This window comes from Medicago truncatula, chromosome 7, assembly GCF_003473485.1.
Source record: "Medicago truncatula cultivar Jemalong A17 chromosome 7, MtrunA17r5.0-ANR, whole genome shotgun sequence".
NCBI classification, from domain to species: Eukaryota; Viridiplantae; Streptophyta; class Magnoliopsida; order Fabales; family Fabaceae; genus Medicago; species Medicago truncatula.
Genome location: NC_053048.1, coordinates 30,557,288 through 30,578,316, shown reverse-complemented (window position 1 = coordinate 30,578,316; position 21,029 = coordinate 30,557,288). Strand labels below are relative to the sequence as shown.

General features: G+C 36.3%; 1 protein-coding gene across 1 annotated transcript; it reads left to right on the top strand.

Moving 5' to 3' along the window:
- Positions 1-17,659: 17,659 nt before the first annotated feature.
- On the top strand, positions 17,660-18,596 carry LOC120576785 (copper transporter 6). Its single transcript, XM_039827246.1, has one exon. It carries the CDS (start codon positions 17,711-17,713, stop codon positions 18,146-18,148), a length of 438 nt encoding a protein of 145 aa, XP_039683180.1. The 5' UTR covers positions 17,660-17,710; the 3' UTR covers positions 18,149-18,596.
- The last annotated feature ends 2,433 nt before the right edge of the window (positions 18,597-21,029 follow it).

Below are 21,029 nucleotides of genomic sequence, written 5' to 3'. Positions count from 1 at the left end.
GTGGAACCCATTTTAGTCCCTGTGTTTGCCTCTGAGTCTTTTCAACTTGTCTGTACGAATTATTGTTGAGTCTTTGTTAAAAAAATCATTTCAAAAATTGCATCTGAGTCAGTTTAGTCCCTAGGGGCATTTTGGTCTTTTCCTGTCAAAATTTCGGCAGAGAGGTATTTTAAAATACCTCATTTTTGTAGCTGGTTCATTTTAGTCCTTTTGTTGATTTTATTTTTGGTTTCACTTTACGTTTTTTCCAAATTACCAATTTTAGTCCAATTTTATTTTTAATTGCATTTTAGTCCCCAAACAGTTTCTAAGATTGCATTTCAGTCCCAAATTCTTAAATTTACTTTTTTAGTCTTTTTTTTATATTGCTGTTTGGTCCTTCAATTTTCCTATTTTGCAGATAAGTCCTTAAGGTCAAAAGTCCAAGGCAGAGCCAAGCAAGGTCCAATTCCAGGTGGCATTATCTCATTGGTCCAAGATCACACATGTCAGATTATAAATAGTGCACAGTGCCACACAAAGCCATGAATCACACGCCAACTCAACAAACACAATAAAACTTTCTCTCTCCTTTCTGTTAAGATCAAAAATCAGAAATTCCCAAGAACATGAAGAACACAAAACCCTAATTTTCTGCAGAAATCATAGAAGTTCATCAGAAATCAACGAACTTCGTATCAATTCTCAGAGATTCGTATGAATCTTCACCACTGAATTGGAGATTTCCCTACAATTCTAAGTGCGAGCTCACATCGAAGCAAGCTCAAGCACTGATCATAGGGATTCTCTCGCGTAGATCTAAGAAGCAAGAAGCAAGCTCAAGCACGTAATCACAGAGAAAGAAACAGAGAAAGAATCGGAGAAGATGAAGAAACCAAGCCAGTAAACCGATTTATTTTCGGTCCAAAAAAATCAAAGATTCGTCAAGAACATTCAAGTTTTCCGAAGATTTTTTCTATCAAAAGTTTCAACCAAAACTCAGGTAAAACTCATCTTTCTCTTTAAAAAGTTGTAATCACGGTTAAACCTGCATGAAAACGAACAAACAGATCTAAAATTTCCAGAACCATGAAAAATGAAATCGTAACCGTAAGCAACAAACTTAGATCCATAAGGATCCAAGCTTTATTTGTGAAAATCAATGTCAGATTCGTGTTTAAGGTTTAAAAACGAACAAGAAAATGTAAAAAAAATTGAAATTTTGGTTGTTTTCTCGTCGGAACCCTAACTTCTCACCGGAGAAGATGAAGTTTCCGGTGGAACCTTCATCTTCTCCGGCCAACAACCACCGGAGAAGGGAGGAGAGAGGTGAGAGAAGAGAGAAGAGAGAGAAGCTCTGAGTTTAGAGAGAGAGAGGGGGGTTAGCAAATGGAAAAAACCGGAGCCTTGCCTTTTAAATAAGCCAGTGAACCGGACCGGTCCAGTCCGGTCCATTCCCCTTTGTTCCTGGCCGTTTGATCTAGGGTTTCAGGGTTCTGGATCAATCATGTGGCTCCTGTGCGCCCAGGCTTCTAGGTTTTGGGTTGGGCCTGATTTCCTTTGGTTTCTCTTACGTTCTTACTTTTTTTGTGCTATTCACACCATTTTTCTTGCTATTTGAACCAGTGTTTGATCAAAAATCTTGATAAAATTTCTAGAAAATTCATGCTTGCTTTTTGATGTTTTCTTGATGTTTTTATGACATTTTTGCATATTGAGGTTGATAAAATCTTGTATGATTGATTCATAGCATTTTAATTCTTTTTGGATTATTTCTTATGAATTTTTCGTCGTATCTTTGACCTTGATTTGTGGATATGTGATAAAAGCCTTTTGATGTGTTGATATGAGATAGTTATGCCTATAATCACATGTTGATCTTGCTGTTTTGCATTGATTCATGAAACCTTGATTTTGTGAGCAATATATGTGTGTTTTGGGAAATGAAATGCTAAGCCTATTTTAAAAAAGGGGTTGGTATGAAATCACGCATGAATGCTTCCAATAATTCCATGTTATAGCTTGAGATAAAGAAAACCATTTCAAATTTACCATGGCATGAGAATTAGAGGTGTCATACCCCAATTTTTGACCTAAGGTCCCACTGACACGTGTCGCTTAACCCTGATCAATCTCTGACGTTTTAGTAAAAAAATTCGGCAGGGAGGTATTTTAAAATACCTCATTTGATTCCGAGTGGGGCCCTCTTCTCGCAATTTTCAATCATTTTATTTCCATCTTTTATTTTTAAATTAATCCTAATTTTTATTTTAATAAATCAATATTTCTTTTAATTCAAATTACTTCTTTTTTTTAGATAAGTCCAAAAGTCAAATCTGCACTTAATTTATTTTTATTTTCTCATTTATTATTTTATTCATTTGTTACTATCCGGAAAAATCAAAAAGGGTCCCAATCCAAAAGCTACAGCTATCACACGCTTGTGCAACAATTCCAGTCCAAATCCAGTTCATGTACTAGCAGATAGGCGCGTCAATTTTCCAGGAAATAAGAAACAACCACACTTCAATTCACTCCAATCCAAGCCAATTTTTGCTCAGATTCAACAAACCCTAACCTAAATCCTCCCACTATAAATATAACCTGCAAAACAGAACACAACAGAACAGAACACAGGAAATACAGCAAAACACGAAAAAAAGAACACGGCAGAGCACACGGAAAACACACAGAAGGAACGGAACAGCCAACACGGAAAAAGCATAGAGAAAGAATTACATCGAGAGCCAGCAACATCACAGAACCAGCCAGAAAGAAACCAAATCAAATCAAAATCAAAAGGTATAAAAAATTTCTTCCCTTTTAGATCTAGGTTGAACCGTGCCTATTTTGAAAATTTCATACATAAAATTGGAACCGGAAGGAAGAATAGAGTAGGTTTAGAGAAAAAAAAAGTAAAAAAATATAAGTTTAAGGTTCCGGCACGGTGGCGCCGCCGCACCGGCCGGCCAACCGTCGCCGGAACCCACCTCACCTTGGCCGTCGGAGAAGAAGATATAGAGGAGAGAAGAGAGAACTTTTAGTGAGAGAAAAAGAAGTAGAGAGAGAATGAAAATGAAAAATGAAAGAAAAAACCGGCCACTGCATATATATAGTGCCCTGAACCGGTTCGGTTCTCCTGAACCGAACCGGTTTAAGCCCACTTCCCTAGCCTGTTCTCTAAGCCCAATTCCCTTTCTGCTTGCTATTCTGCACCCCCCCTGCTTACTTCCTGCACCCCCATCATCTTTCTTTTTGCCGTTTTCATGCTTTTTTTAATTTCCCTTGCATTTATTTTTTTCTCTAGCATTTTTATTTTCTTTTATCTTATTATTTACCAGCATTCGCATATTTATTTTATACCTTTTATTTACTTGCATTGATTTAGAATGTACAATAGGCATTGATGTAAATAATTTATTTATTTTTCTTGTCATTTATTTTCTGCAGACCTTAGAATGTAAATAGGCTTTTATGTAATAGTCGTAGATGCATATGTGTGTATGTCTCTTCTCTGCTTGGTAGTTTAGGTTAAAGGTCCTTATGGTGGTCCAATGCCCCATGAGGTACCTACGCTTTTGCTTTCTCGCTCCGTTAGTTTTAACTTCAGTTATTATTCAAAAAACAACAAAAACATGCAAATAACAAAAATCACAAAAAAACATTTTCATAAACAAACCTTGATCCTAAATCAAGTGAACGTTTTCTTATTTTATTTTCTTAATCAAATATCAATCAATTTAATCATACTTTGAGTCATCTTCCTTCTAATAAAAAACACAAATCAACTCTTACTTTGCCATTTGGCTTTTCCTTTTAAAACTTTTTTTCAAAACTAATAAAAAACACAAAACCAATCAAACGTCGTTTTCTACCCCGAACTACGAGGTTTTGATCCCTCACGGGTACGTAGGCAGAGGACCATGTCCTTCCAAATCAATAAAAAATGTAGATAAATTAGGTCTCACCTTCTTTTTCTTTTAATCATCACATTAACTTCTTTTTCAAAAGCAAGCAAGTTATAGCACATTAAATTAAATAAAACCAAGAGGTTCCCGCAGAGTACTACGGACATAGAGGGTGCTAATACCTTCCCTTTATGTAACTAACCCCCGAACCCTAAATCTTTTCAAATAGGGGTAGTTTGAACTTTTTTCCCCTTTTCTTAATAAAATTAAATGTTCAGTCGTGAAATAATTAGTGAGTCAAAAGCTAATCAAATAGCCTTGATCTCCAAAAAATGACGCGACAGAAATGGCGACTTCACTGGGGATCCCCTAAGAGGGTTGAGCCTAACTTGGCCTTATTTAATTCTCTATGCTATAACTTGCTTAAAACAAAAAAAAAAACAAAAACAAAAAACAAAAAGATGGAAATAGTTGTACATATCTTCTCTTTTCTTTCTCCTCTTTTCTCTTAAACATGAGTGGTGAGATAAGTCCTACACCCGGGCTTGAGAGAAACATAAGATAGGACGGTGGTATAACCAAAGTGCCTTTCCGAGAGTCAAGTCTCGTGTTTGGGTTCATGTGGTACAACCCCACTCAATGGAGGGATCTTGGAAGTAATTTATGTCGGCATGAGTAGTCGTGTTGGCATCGTATTTTCAAGTGACTGTCAAAGTTGAGGACCTTTAGTTACCTTAAACCCATCTTGGCCTTTTAGGACGTAGTGCGGTGGCTAATCAAGAGTAGTCTTGAACTAGTTGATACGCGATACTACACTCAAACGAAACTTTCCTACGAATCTTATTGGATCAAGAGTAGTCTTGTAACTCGATAATATTCGGAAGTGGTTAATGACTTTGGGAACTTGGTAGAACCCGTGATACAGGTACATTTGAAACCATAGTCCCTACCAAATGGCGTTGTTACCCTTAAGCTCCGACATTGTGGACCTAACATCACCACGTTTTCACCGTTTGTGTAGCATAATCATGCATACATGCATTCATTCATAAAAACTTTTTCTCACTAATATCGAAGGACTTAGATAAGTTCTTGTAAACATCAAAGATAGGGTCCTTATAAGAAGGAACACCAAGAAATCCAAACTTCAAAAATCTTAACTAAGCTTTAGCTTTTGTTAAGAACTTTTTCCTTGGTTTCGTTCTTACTTTTGAAAGGGAACCAATTGCAACGTCTTTACAATTTTTAAATAAAACAATGTTCCTTATCAAGTTTACAATTACTTTGACAAGTCCTTCAAAAAAGAAACGTGTCTGTTTTTGCATAAGCATGCATCATTTGCATTCATAGTTTCAAGTCAGAGTCTTACACTGTGTCTTTTCTACTAAAGGTCAGTCCATCTCAAAAGAGTCATGGCATCGTCATCTGGAACCCACTCGCATTTACAACACTCGAACAATCATGAGGAAAAGATGGAGTTCCTCGAACAAGAAAATCAACTGCTTCGTGAGGAAGTGGCAGTCATGCGAACTAAGATGGATGAAATGACTGAATTGATGAAAGCATTGACGGCTGCACATAATCAACCACCACCTCCTCCTCCTATCAGCACTCAGGCCGAAGCAACCGTCTCTATTGCCCCCGAATGGGCGATACCTGTCAGTATTCCACCAAATTCTATGCCAGAAGGTCGTCCTTGGGGTGTCCCTATTTGTCTCAATGAAGTATTCCACCCTATTGCTTGTGAATCTCAGATGCCTACTCATCAATATGCAGCTCATGTTCCTCCGCTTCCTGCAAAAGCTCCTCCAGTTGTCATGACTTACTCAACACCTATGATGCATACCATTCCACAAAATGAAGAACCCATCTTCCATTCAGGGAACATGGAGCTCGATGATAGAATGAATGACTTGCGGGAAAAATATGATGAAATGCATCGAGAAATGAGGGCTCTCCGTGGGAAAGAAAAATTTGGAAAGACCGCTTATGATCTCTGTTTGGTGCCGAATGTCCAGATACCTCACAAGTTCAAGATCCCAGATTTTGAGAAGTATAAAGGGAACTCCTGCCCCGAGGAACATTTGAAAATGTATGTAAGAAGGATGTATGCATATGCTCGAGACGATCAGGTCCTCATTTGCTACTTTCAAGAAAGTTTGGCTGGTCCCGCCTCAAAATGGTACACGAATCTAGAGAAAACGAGAATCCAAACTTTTCGTGATCTATGTGAAGCTTTTGTGGAGCAATACAGTTATAACATGGATATGGCGCCGGACCGAAGTGATCTTCAGGCTATGACTCAAGAGAGCAAGGAAACGTTCAAGGAGTATGCCCAGCGATGGAGGGATACCGCTGCCCAAGTCAGCCCGCGTGTAGAAGAGAAAGAAATGACCAAGCTCTTCTTAAAAACTCTCAATCAGTTCTACTACAAGAAGATGGTCGGAAGCACGCCCAAGAACTTTGCTGAGATGGTTGGTATGGGTGTACAATTGGAAGAAGGAGTCCGAGAAGGACGATTGGTCAACAATACCCAAGAAATTGCCGACTAGGTGGAGACAGGATCTCTCTTGCACCTTCCATCAAGGGGCACAAGGTCCTGACGTTGAGCACTGTTTCTCCTAGGAAATTGAAGTCCAGAAGCTGATCGACGACAATGGGTTGCATTTCGAGAAATTGAATCCGAGTGTGTAGCTGCAATTGGGTCGACGTTTTACCTTCTGCTATTCAATTTGTTTCCAGTGATGTGTTTGTTCGTCTATTATCTTTTCAAAAAAAACATCCTTTCATCCCGCCCAGGATGAGAGTGAACTAGTGTAGGGCTTTTTGCTTTAAGATTTGTCATCATTAATAAAAAGGTCGTTTTGATCCCGACTTTACTTTCATTTTGTGCTTTTTCTTGGAAAAATGGTAATACAAAAAACCCAAATAATAATTAATCATTCACAAATATCTGCATAATCATAACTTTTGTTTACTTGTCAAAATCAACAATAAATCATGCATTAATAAACCCGTTGAACACATTTACCATGTACTCTCTTCCAACTTTGAGTTCCTTGTATCCGAAGCTGAAAGAGGCATGAATGAAGAGACTCATGACAAGATCTCTCGCCTACTGGGGCATCTAGCCATCAAAGCTACCAAACAAAAATCATGAAGATAATCCAGAAGATGGCACTCACTTACAAAGACTAGTTCGAGGTGCTACCATTCGCTTTGCTCGGATATCGTGCTTCAGTACACATTTCAACAGGGGCATCCCCCCTCTTTCCCTCAAGTATACAACAGGGAGGTGATGCTTCCCGCACGATCAAAGTTCACAACAATAGGAGTTATGTCAAAGTCCAAGCTTGAACAAACTTAAAATGCATGACGACCTTGTACAATCATGTCAAAAAAGTTTGAAAACAAACTTTCAACAAGAAGGTTCGTCCCCGTGAAATTCAAGAATGAGACTTTGTGCTCAAAAGGATACTATATTTCCAATCAGACTCCAGGGGCAAGTGGACGCCTAACTATGAAGGATCGCGTGCAATAACTTCTCCAACTATGGATGACAAACTCGCACTTCCTATGAATGCCGGTGCGGTCAAGAAATACTTTGTAAAAAACAAAATAATAAAGCTCGATAAGTCGCAAACCTTAAAGTACGGCTTAGGCAAAAATGAGCGTCTCGGTGGACTGAAAACCCAAAAGGGCGGTCCAGGCAAAAGTTAGAGACATGAACAAAAATGGTCATCCTGATAGATTGAAAACCCCAAAGGGCGATCTATGCAAAAGTTAAGGATCAAAAGACAAAGTAACTGCATCCGGTCGGGCACAATCCACTTGGGGCATCCAGCTATCAAAAGACCTCCGACTCGAAGCATCTGCAGATCAAAGACTCGGAACAGGGGCATTCAAAGTTGTTAGGGAGAATAATGGTTACAGTGTTCAATGTACCCTCCCCATTACATTTACCATTTTTCCAAAATTTTCAAAAAAAATCCGTGGAGCCATGCCCTTGGCAGGTCACCACTCAATTCATCAAACTTGAGTCTGTGCCCATTTATTTGGAACTCTCATTTATTCTATTTGCATAATTTCTTCTTAAAGCAAAAAATTTCAAAATACAAAACTTTTTTTACATCTCTTGAAAAGTGTGAACAACAAACACATTCTCTTTGAACTCGTGAGTAGGTGAAGTATACATCAGCATCCGCCTCGATAACGGTTACACTCCGGAAGAGAAACATGACTAAGTACTATGGAGAGGTCCTATACTTTGAACAAAATGCTGTCACAGTCAAAAAATACAAAAAAATAATACAAAGAAGTTCGCTAAGTTGAAAACCTGAAAAGGCGACTTAGGCAACAGAGAGCGTCCCGGTGGACTGAAAACCCGAAAGGGCGGTCCAGGCAAAAATTAGGGGCAAAACAAAAAATATTCCCGGTGGACTGAAAACCCGAAAGGGCGGTCCAGGCAAAAATTAGGGATTTTTCAATAAAACAAAAGGCATGACTGCTGAAGCATACCAATGGAAGGACACACTGTGCCGGTTTACAAATGGCGACTTCTTCAGACTTCTTTCATCGACAATGGGCTCACCCCCCAGGAGGCACCAGTGGCTACCTAGTGCCAGGTTCTTACACCATCAACGACTCGATTTGCTCACAATAATATCATCTCCAAGGAAGGTTGCCGAATGTTTGTAATGCAATGTTGGTCCGACTCCCATCTTACCTGTCTTGTCTCAGTTCATCGATTCACGAGTCATGTACATTCATATATCCATACATTCATGCAATCATACATTCACCATTATTTTCACATAATCATACGTTTACGCGTACACGACATATGCATAACATCAATTCACACATAATTGCATCAGTCAAAGCTTACCATTGTGTCAAGCCGCAAGTTTCTACAAATGAGCGTCTTCCATTTCAATTTCAAATTCAAAAGTGTCATCCCCGGCGAAAAAGCCGTGCTAGTTATGTCACTAATCAATGTCAATTTCAATTTCAAATTCAAAAGTGTCATCCCCGGCGAAAAAGTCGTGCTAGTTATGTCACTAATCAATGTCAATTTCAATTTCAAATTCAAAAGTGTCATCCCCGGCGTAAAGCCGTGCTAATTATGTCACTAATCAATGTCTATTTCAATTTCAATTTCAAAGTGTCATACCCGGAAATAGCCGTGCTAGTTATGCCACTAATCAATTTCAAATTCCGAAACGTCATCCCCAGCGTAGCTGTTCCAGAGATGTCACCAATCAAACATTTCAAGCGACCAAGTCCAACCAACGAACAGCTTGTGTTGTTTATTTCAAGCGACCAAGTTCCAACCAACGAACAACTTGTGTCTTTATTTTAAGTAACCAGTTCCAACCAACGAACAACTTATGTTTCAAGCGACCAAGTCCAACCAACGAACAACTTGTATCTATCTCTTTACCTTATAACGAGTAACCAGTTCCAACCAACGAACAACTTATGTTTCAAGCGACCAAGTCCAACCAACGAACAGCTTGTATCTATCTCTTTACCTTATAACGAGTAACCAGTTCCAACCAACGAACAACTTATGTTTCAAGCGACTGATTCCAACAAACAACTTATGTTTCAAACAACTTATGTTTCAAGCGACTGATTCCAACAAACAACTTATGTTTCAAGCGACCAAGTCCAACCAACGAACAGCTTGTATCTATCTCTTTGCCTTATAACGAGTAACCAAGTCCAACCAACGAACAGCTTGTGTCTATCTTATATCTTTATGTCAAGTAACCAGTTCCAACCAACGAACAGCTTATGTTTTTATGTCAAGTAACCAGTTCCAACCAACGAACAGCTTATGTTTTTATGTCAAGTAACCAGTTCCAACCAACGAACAACTTATGTTTTTATTTCAAGTAACCAGTTCCAACGAACGAACAACTTGTGTTTATTTTTTTCCTTCTTTATAACGAATGACCAGTTCCAACGAACGAACAACCTATATTCACCTTTATCAAGTCACCAGTCCACCAACGGACACTTGAGTTTACCTTTTATTTTGCTTCAAGTCACCAGTCCACAAACGGACGCTTGAGTTTACTCTTCATTCTCTCGCAAGTGTCATCCTCATTACGTCTAATCTATGTCATTTTGTCTTCATACAGCTATTTTACAGATAGTGGACAACCCTTTTCCCCAGTGAAACTGTATTCCCCTAGCAGAGTCGGATCCCTTTCTTCAAAGAATTTGGGTATCCCATTGTTTTTATTCCAGCCAAGTCACCGTTGTCATCCTGCATTCATAATTACATCATGAGCATTCATAACGTCTTAGGCCAAAATTGGTGCACTTTTATATTTAAGTCTCTTCGGCCCATCGAATCAAAGATTTCATCTTCAAATCTCTGAACGAAGAAACTTAAATAGGGGCATCTGTCATACCCCAATTTTTGACCTAAGGTCCCACTGACACGTGTCGCTTAACCCTGATCAATCTCTGACGTTTTAGTAAAAAAATTCGGCAGGGAGGTATTTTAAAATACCTCATTTGATTCCGAGTGGGGCCCTCTTCTCGCAATTTTCAATCATTTTATTTCCATCTTTTATTTTTAAATTAATCCTAATTTTTATTTTAATAAATCAATATTTCTTTTAATTCAAATTACTTCTTTTTTTTAGATAAGTCCAAAAGTCAAATCTGCACTTAATTTATTTTTATTTTCTCATTTATTATTTTATTCATTTGTTACTATCCGGAAAAATCAAAAAGGGTCCCAATCCAAAAGCTACAGCTATCACACGCTTGTGCAACAATTCCAGTCCAAATCCAGTTCATGTACTAGCAGATAGGCGCGTCAATTTTCCAGGAAATAAGAAACAACCACACTTCAATTCACTCCAATCCAAGCCAATTTTTGCTCAGATTCAACAAACCCTAACCTAAATCCTCCCACTATAAATATAACCTGCAAAACAGAACACAACAGAACAGAACACAGGAAATACAGCAAAACACGAAAAAAAGAACACGGCAGAGCACACGGAAAACACACAGAAGGAACGGAACAGCCAACACGGAAAAAGCATAGAGAAAGAATTACATCGAGAGCCAGCAACATCACAGAACCAGCCAGAAAGAAACCAAATCAAATCAAAATCAAAAGGTATAAAAAATTTCTTCCCTTTTAGATCTAGGTTGAACCGTGCCTATTTTGAAAATTTCATACATAAAATTGGAACCGGAAGGAAGAATAGAGTAGGTTTAGAGAAAAAAAAAGTAAAAAAATATAAGTTTAAGGTTCCGGCACGGTGGCGCCGCCGCACCGGCCGGCCAACCGTCGCCGGAACCCACCTCACCTTGGCCGTCGGAGAAGAAGATATAGAGGAGAGAAGAGAGAACTTTTAGTGAGAGAAAAAGAAGTAGAGAGAGAATGAAAATGAAAAATGAAAGAAAAAACCGGCCACTGCATATATATAGTGCCCTGAACCGGTTCGGTTCTCCTGAACCGAACCGGTTTAAGCCCACTTCCCTAGCCTGTTCTCTAAGCCCAATTCCCTTTCTGCTTGCTATTCTGCACCCCCCCTGCTTACTTCCTGCACCCCCATCATCTTTCTTTTTGCCGTTTTCATGCTTTTTTTAATTTCCCTTGCATTTATTTTTTTCTCTAGCATTTTTATTTTCTTTTATCTTATTATTTACCAGCATTCGCATATTTATTTTATACCTTTTATTTACTTGCATTGATTTAGAATGTACAATAGGCATTGATGTAAATAATTTATTTATTTTTCTTGTCATTTATTTTCTGCAGACCTTAGAATGTAAATAGGCTTTTATGTAATAGTCGTAGATGCATATGTGTGTATGTCTCTTCTCTGCTTGGTAGTTTAGGTTAAAGGTCCTTATGGTGGTCCAATGCCCCATGAGGTACCTACGCTTTTGCTTTCTCGCTCCGTTAGTTTTAACTTCAGTTATTATTCAAAAAACAACAAAAACATGCAAATAACAAAAATCACAAAAAAACATTTTCATAAACAAACCTTGATCCTAAATCAAGTGAACGTTTTCTTATTTTATTTTCTTAATCAAATATCAATCAATTTAATCATACTTTGAGTCATCTTCCTTCTAATAAAAAACACAAATCAACTCTTACTTTGCCATTTGGCTTTTCCTTTTAAAACTTTTTTTCAAAACTAATAAAAAACACAAAACCAATCAAACGTCGTTTTCTACCCCGAACTACGAGGTTTTGATCCCTCACGGGTACGTAGGCAGAGGACCATGTCCTTCCAAATCAATAAAAAATGTAGATAAATTAGGTCTCACCTTCTTTTTCTTTTAATCATCACATTAACTTCTTTTTCAAAAGCAAGCAAGTTATAGCACATTAAATTAAATAAAACCAAGAGGTTCCCGCAGAGTACTACGGACATAGAGGGTGCTAATACCTTCCCTTTATGTAACTAACCCCCGAACCCTAAATCTTTTCAAATAGGGGTAGTTTGAACTTTTTTCCCCTTTTCTTAATAAAATTAAATGTTCAGTCGTGAAATAATTAGTGAGTCAAAAGCTAATCAAATAGCCTTGATCTCCAAAAAATGACGCGACAAGAGGCCACAAATGCTTTAAGTTTCATACCAAAATTCTTAGGGTTTGCCATTATTTTATTACTATCTTTGTGTCATTTTATATGCTTTTGTCTCTTGTTACTTTTATGATTTCTTTCACTAACAAGTTTATCTCCATATTTCATACATCTCATTAAGCATTGCATTCCTATTTCAATTTTACATAGTTTAGTTTTTTTTGCATTCTTTTATTTTCATTTGGGAAATGTAATATTTAGATAGTTTAGTTTCCATTTTAATTTTCGCAAGACCGTAGAATGTATACTAGGACAAAATGTAACGGACTATGGACTATCTCTAATAATGTACACCGACACAAGCACCGACACTCGCACACACGTTGCATGATTATCGATTTAGGTGTATGTTTAGGAATTCGACGCCTAGCGAAATTCCTTCTTCGAAATAGGCTAAATTTTTCAAACAAACTTTGGAGTCAATACTCCAATGCCCTTTTGTGAAATAAAAATAAAGATCAAATTCGACATTTTTCTTCTATGCCTTACGGCTTCTCTCCTCCTCTTCAAAAATCATTTTCCAAATAAAAATAAGATCTCAATCATCTTCTCTCCCCCATTCTTCACTGAAATAAAACTTCTTTTCTTTCAATAAGTAGGCAATAAAAGTAAAACGTAGAAATAAGCTTAGGAGAACGGTTCTTATGGAGTACCATAATCGCTCCGGGTGCCTAACACCTTCCCGTAGCGAAAACGACCCCCGAACTTAGAATCTAAGGGTTTTTTCTCAATTTTGCCCTTCCCAAGAAAAAATAGAGACTATCAAAGATTGAAAGGTTCAAGCCAAATTAATGACTTGACACCCGAAAATCGCGATAACAATAATACTAAGAATATTTGATAAATCTGAAGGTAAAACAAACTCCCACCCCAACCATCTATGCACATGATACCGAACATGACTTAAAAAATGACATCTAACAAAAAGGTGATTAGTTGACTCTACATACTTGTTACAAAAAAAAAAAAAAAAAAAAAAAAAAAAACACAATAAATAACCCCAAGGTCAATTGTAATCCTCCTAAAAAAGATATTTTAATGGGTCGAAATCTTATCTTGAAGCAACTTCCAAGAATAATCTTTCTCCTTGAGAGGAGACCAAGACTCCTACACCAAAAGATACTAGATAAACCATTCCTCGAAACCCAAAAGTCTAAACCTTCATTAAATCTCTAAAGACATGATAAACTCTCCAAAAATTACTAACTCACACTCAAAAGGATTTCTCCTCCATTTAAGATCTCAAGTCCACCGATATAAACATTTAGCTTATTTGCCATCACCGTAAGTTCATCTAATATCCACTATTTTTTATCATATAAAGTCTTGGTGTGTGTGAATTTTGTTACTAGTATGTTTGACTTGTACTCTTTGCTTTAACTTCGTGTATAACCGATATAATTACATTGGGGTTAGGATATTACTCCGTCTGTCTTAAATTAGGTGTCATCTTTTTTTTTAAAAAATTGTCTCAAATTATCTACCCATTTTATAATGTCGATACACATTTATTAATTTTTTCAACTAAATACCTTTATTTATTGCATTTCAATTATCTAAAACTACTCCAAAGATGTTTTAGTAAATTATATATATATTTTACTATTAAAATTAATATTATTAATAATTTACTTTTTCAAAAAAATATTATTAATAATTTCTTTAACTATCGTATTAAACTGAAATGAGAAACCAAATGTGAGACGGAGGGAATATTTAATTTATCTTTGGCTTAATTGCACTTTTGGACCCCTATCTTTTCAAAAGTTGCGGTTATGGACCCCTAACTAATTTAAATACAAAACAACCCCCTATGTTTTGATTCTTTGGCAGTTTTGGATCCCCAAGGCAAAAATAAAAATAAAAAATTGACACGTGGCACCTCACTTAGGGTGCCACGTCAGCGTTGACCGAGTCAACAATGGACTGGGGGTCCAAAACATAGGGGGCTGTTTTGTATTTAAATTAGTTAGGGGTCCATAACCGCAACTTTTGGAAAGATAGGGGTCCAAAAATACAATTAAGCCATTTTATCTTTTACTTCAAAGGTTTTACTTTATAAATGTTTTAAGCAAATATGTGTATGATCTTTGTGACTGTATCTTATTTTCTTCAATTTCTTTGTGTTTGTTATATGAAATGTGTCTCTACATACCACATTCTTGGCTGTGCATATAGAATTTTTGAATTCTGGGTTTTTTCCATCAAGAGAAATCATTATTCTTCACTTCTTTTATTAATAAATATTTTTCAGGTTAAGGGTGTCACACTTAGAAACTTCCACATTGCAAAAAGGGACAAACATGTATCTTGAGGAACATTGTGGCTAAGTAACGGGTAGCACTTGGGTGACATTTGGTCAGGGGCGAATCCATGTTTGGGCAATGTGGAGCTATAGCTTCACATGTTTTTTCTTTTTATTTTATTTTATTTTTTTTATAATAGATAAAACGCAGCAGCAGAATATTGAACTTTTACAATGTGTTTCATGCTTGAGTCCCGCAAAGTCATTTGCAGCTTTTGATGTGAACAAATTATTGAGGATGACTGAGTTTTATCAAAATAATTTTATAGATGTGCCGAAAGTGACGTTACACACTCAACTTAAGAGTTATGTTATAGATGTTTGTGAAGGTGAGAAAAACACAAGAAGGGGGGGGTTGAATTGTGTTTTCTTTTTCTGTCTAAAAAAATTCTTCTTCTGATAAAACTTCAGAAGCAGTTTGAGAGTGCTTCTGATGAAATGATCAGAATCAGATATGCAGCGGAAAGAACAGAGCAGAGAAAAGAAAGACAAAGACACAAGCAGTTATCCTGGTTCCTTCCACAACACGGAAGTAGTCCAGTCCCCCTTGCACTTCCAAGGAGATTTCACTATAATCACAAGATTACAACTGCTCAATACTTTCTAAGTATGAGACTTCACAAAACTATGCTCAAGCACACACGCAAGAGTCTTCCAATGCTCAAGCACTAAGCAAGAGACTTCTAATGCTCAAGCACGCAGGCAAGAGACTTCTAATCAAACAAAAATACAGAGAATTGAGTTTGAATTGAACACTTGATATACAATCAGTGGTGTTCACAATACAATACAGAAAAGACTCTAGACTATGAATTTCTAAGATGTATCAAATCAGTGCAGAAATTCAGTGTGCTTTGTAGTATCAAATTGACAGAGTTTTGGCGCTTTTGTATTTATGTATATCTCTGTTTTATCTTCAAGTCTTCACTCCTTTATATAGAGGCGTGAAAGAGACGTTGAGATAATCAGCACGTCTAAAGAGTCGTTTGAAATCCTTTGATTATCCACCAGTGATCCTTTGCCTGATTTGGGTGTAGTCCTTTGAAGAATAAACTTCAAATTCATTCCCATCTTGAGTTGTACAAATTCTGCAGGCATGGCTGTTGTTTTGTCTTGTAGCGTAGACAGAAAACAGAGTAGTGGAGGTAGTGGTTGTACACTTGTACTTTGTCAACTCTATTAATGAGAGACAAGTGCTCAGTGTTATCCATATATCCGTTGATACCTCCCTTTCAGTTCTTCGTTCTTCTTTGATAAGACTGAATTGAGAATCAGCAACTTTGAATCTTCAGTTTGATTAAAGGATCAAATGTAGCTTCTGGTGAAAATATTGCTTCTGATGAAAACTTTTGCTTCTGATGAAAATATTGCTTCTGATGACTTTCTGCTTCTGATGACGTCATCTCTTCAGGAGCAGTTTAGCTTCAGGAGCAGTTTAGCTTCAGGAGCAGTTTTCTTCAGATGCTCAGAATTTCTTTTTCTTTCCATTGTTCTTCCAAGACCTATTGAAATAACTTGAGTAGCCTTTGGTCCTGTACACTTGAACAATTATTAGTAATAACCAATTGACAATTTTTAATACCTTGTTATCATCAAAACTTAATAAGGTTTATTGTGAAAACACATTTTGTTCCAACAGTTTGATCTCACCCAAATTTTGCTAAGTTGAAAGGCTTTCTGATCTTTGTGCAAAACTTGTGGAAACAAATAAGTGCAACACATTTGCTATGGTTTATAAACTTTTGAAGTTAGCTTTGCTCTTGCCGGTAGCAACTGCAAGTGTTGAACGTGTGAAGAGTAACCTATGTAACAAAATGGATGATGAGCGCCTAAATGATGTCATTTTAGCTCATTTTCAACAAATGGATATAAGACGATTTTCATTGTAATGCATTGTATCAAACAATATTATTTCTTATTTTTAATATAGTTTGAATTATTGTTTCTTTCAAATTTTAGGTCCACATGTACCTAAAGTCTGGATCCTCCCCTGCATTGGGTTGCCAATGTCATGTGACATTTGTCAACTACAATGTCACAATCATTTTGTACACTTGTGACATTGTGGTTGGATAATATCGTCATTGGCACTCAATGTCACTCAAGTATTTTACCCAAGTAACACTTCAGAATTCAGATTGGTTAAGATGAACCATCCAACAGAAGCTCCCACATACACCCTGAGGATTTTCAGGAAATTTACTTTGGTCCTTAACGTCCCTAAAAATAAAACATTCATATGCAAATAGAAAATAGATCGGAATATGAGCTCTTGAACAAATTTATGTATGGTCCTGAATGTCTCCCCAAAGCCTCTACCTGGTGGATAAGATCAAAGAGCCATTTTGCAACAATAATGACCAAAAGTATATTTATATAACGGGTCTTATTAAGGAGTGTCCCGAGACACTCCTTAAACATTCCTAATAAAAAAAAAATTGATAAAAAAAATTAAAAGCTTCAATTTATAATGCAATAAATGCACAAAGAAGCTCATTGACTTAAACTTCTAGAAACTTTACATCAATATTGTTTACTTTACGATATAATCAAGATTTTACTAAGCAATAATTTGATAAATTAGTCATTATTACACCCTAAGAATATTTTTATTCCAAATTTTATTCAACTATGTAACAACTTCCAATCTTTAAAACATACTGACCGTAATTCCCCCATAACCGACAACAAGCAAAAACAAAATAGTACAGAGACATCCTTAAAAATAACAGCTAAGAAGTTTACGTAACACATTTTTTAATTTTTATCATCATTAGACATTGGTTCCTCATTTCATTATAAAAGTTTAGTCCAACAAGAAATTAAATCGTTGCAATCTCAAATCAATCTCTCAACAAGAAATTACTATCATTCTTTGTAGTTATTATGGGCATGCCTATGGCTCCAGGACAAAGCATGCCTATGTCCAATGGCACAATGATAATGAACATGCAAATGAGTTTCTTTTGGGGCAAAAATGCCATAGTGCTTTTCTCAGGGTGGCCAAATAACAGCCTTGGAATGTACATCTTAGCTATTTTGTTTGTGTTCATTTTAGCTTTGGCTGCCGAGGTTTTGTCGAACCAACCATCGATCAAACGTGGGACTAATCCACTCAAGGGAGGATTGATTCAGTCTGGTGTTTACTTCTTTCGTATCAGTTTCATTTACTTGCTTATGCTTGCTGTTATGTCTTTCAATGTTGGAATCTTTATAGCTGCTGTTCTTGGTCATTCATTGGGATTCTTTGTCGCGAGATCACGTGCTATTGCTGTTGCAAATGGGGAAGATCAACGATCCGACTCGGCTACACTTAAGATTTGAACTATTTTGTACTACATATATGTTTTTCATGCTGCATGGTTTTGTTTATTAATTAATCTTTATATAGCATGTTGTGTTCAAAGATTTCTACCTTTTTCATTAGGGTTTACAGCCTTATTTCCATGGTTTATGTAAAGGAAAGACATACCAATAAGCACTTGAGAGAGTGGAGGTGCAATGAACTAAATACGTATGTAGTTGGATTTCATGCTGTCATGTGTGTCTTTCGAGTGAATTCTCAATCGTTAGATTAATCTAATGATCGGTATAAATCAATATTTGTAGACGTTAGATTAATACAATGATTGAGAGATATGCAGTGTGGTCGGGTGGATTTGTTTTATGTTAGGGAGGTGCCATGACACCACCAAAATTTTTATTTTTTTATTACATATATTCTATAAATTGTAACATTGTTCTTGAAAAAAAAATTGTAACATTGCTCTATGTATATAAATTATAATTTTAGTGGCCAAATTTTGGGTTGCGAAAGTGGCTAAACCAACCACTACCCCATCAATTAAGCTATTAGAAGTTCCCTTGAGAGAAATCGTCAAGCTCTGCCAAATTTTTAGTAACTCCAACTGTATTTTTGCTTAATACACTTCTTCTTTTTTGTCAATATGTTTTAGTTGAATTTAATATTATCCGAATTGAAATTCTAGTTGGAATGATCATTGGTTAGATTTACTTATTCCTCAATCAAACTCAGGATTATATATCAGAGCCTCTTTTCACTTAAGAATAGAAGGTTAAAACTTGTCATCGCGAGCTTAGCTTAGTTGATTGGAACAATGCATAAAATATGCAAGGTCGGGGTTCAAACCCCGGTCACCAGGGGCAGATGCTTTCATCAGCAAGGGGTGGCTATGGCTACCCCAAAGAGAAAAACAATTATTGAATAAGTAGGCACATAATATATAGTTGACTACCCCAAGTTTAATTTTATATGGAATAACTTTTTGTTTGAATTTATTTACTTTTCAATCGAACTTTAGATTATTTGATATGTCTTCTAAAAATTAGAGGATTAACACCCAAAAAAGAATAATAATATTCTTTAATTAAACAAAGAAAATATGAGAACAACAAAAATCTATTACAATTAGTCCAAACAGATTTCATTAACCCTTTATTATTATTAATTTATTTGTATTATTAATATATTTGTAAATTAGGAAAAGAAAGGAAACGATGCTTTATTAACCTTTTATTTGTAAAAAAAAAAAAAAAATTAACCCTTTGAACACTTTTTTTTTAGATGACTAAAAAATAAGCAATTAATAAATTATAATTCATTCTTGTTGCTTTAAGTGTATTTTATAAAGTACATTTTATATAAAAATAGTTGTTGTGATTTATTTTTTTGTTTATTGATAAAATTTATTATTAATTTTAAAAAATATTCTATTTTGCTGTTTCTGTGGCCACCTCAAAAAAAAAAAAAAAAAATTCTAGCTTCGCCACAGCCCGTCACTTCCAAAAAAGAAGGTTAAAACCAAAACGATTTAATATTGACCCTTCTATATGTTATATGGTCAATATTTATTGCTGATATGCTACCTCTATACATCGGAATTTCTTGTGTAGTTATATACACACTGCATTAACCAAGTTTAGGTCAATAGTTTGGAGACAAACTCACATATATGAAGATACTATTTAGTGTGACAACTTAGTTATATAACACAACAACTTCTAATTGAAAATACTTTTAAAGATGCATGTTTTTAATTGGGGCTATAATAATTAAAACGGTTAATTGTAATTTGGACCCTCTAGTTTTCTAATTGTGCGATTTTAACCATTCTAATCTTTAATGTGAGATTTTAGCCCCCTCATTTTACCTTACTTTTGAACAAATGTTAACCAGAAGAGGTACATAATTCAGCTCTTTCTCCTTAGCTGCTTCATGCATATCATCCAAAAGCTTCTTCAGCATAGCAGAGTGAGATGACACACATTTAGTTCTAAGCTGATCCAGCAGCTCATCAAAGCTCTTCTGTAGATCCATCCACTGATCATAATAGTGAATAGGAGGTGCAGGAACTGTTCTGCGAAGAATCAGTGCCTGAATCTCATCACTAAGTCTGATCAGTTGTTCCTCTATATACTCAGACTCTAGGATATGGTCAGGGATGGGTGAAGGTTCAGTTTGAGTTGTATTTGATGTGGTTGGTTGGTCAGAGGTTAAGTCTATTATAGTGGGTGAGTCTGGTTGTTGTTGTTCTGTTGTTTGATGGTCAGAGGGTATTGTTTGATGGTCAGGAGCTGTTTGGTCAGAAGCAACTTGTTTAGAGGCAGTTTGCTCCTGAACAGTTTGCTCAGGGATGGTTTGGGTTTCTGTTTGGGTTTCCAAAACAGTCTTTTCAGGAACTGTCTTAGAGGCCTTAGTGGGTGTTGGTTGCATTTCACCACCTAGATGTTTTTCTAAGTTGTGAAGGGTTGAGGATTCTTGGTGTTGGGGAGTTTCTGAAGTAGTTGCATCTGAAGCTACTTCAGAGGCTTTTTGTGTGGTTGAGTTATGTGGTGAGTTTGTTGTAGGTTCTGGGTTGGGTTGAGGTTGTTGTACACTAACAGGTTCAGGATTATCTGGATAGAGTGGATGAGTAGGAGGCAAATTGAATTTCTCACAAAGTTTAATTCTATTCTTAGAAAATTCTATTTGAGTTTGCTCCCAGTCAAGTGTTCCTAAATCTGTTAGTTTGGTAGGTTTGGTTTTAAGAAACTTGTCTATGTGTTGGCTAAGGGGTTTGTCATCTGATTCTGTTGATGATGAAGAGGGTGAAGAGGGTAGAGATGGAATCTGAGTATTAGTTGGAGCATTAGATGGATTACCTGAAGACTGAGCTTCTGGATGAACTGCTTCTGGAGCTTCTGA

Bases quoted from the DNA above. Each gene is read 5' to 3' on its own strand.
- LOC120576785 (XM_039827246.1), top strand. From the start codon at position 17,711: ATGGGCATGCCTATGGCTCCAGGACAAAGCATGCCTATGTCCAATGGC.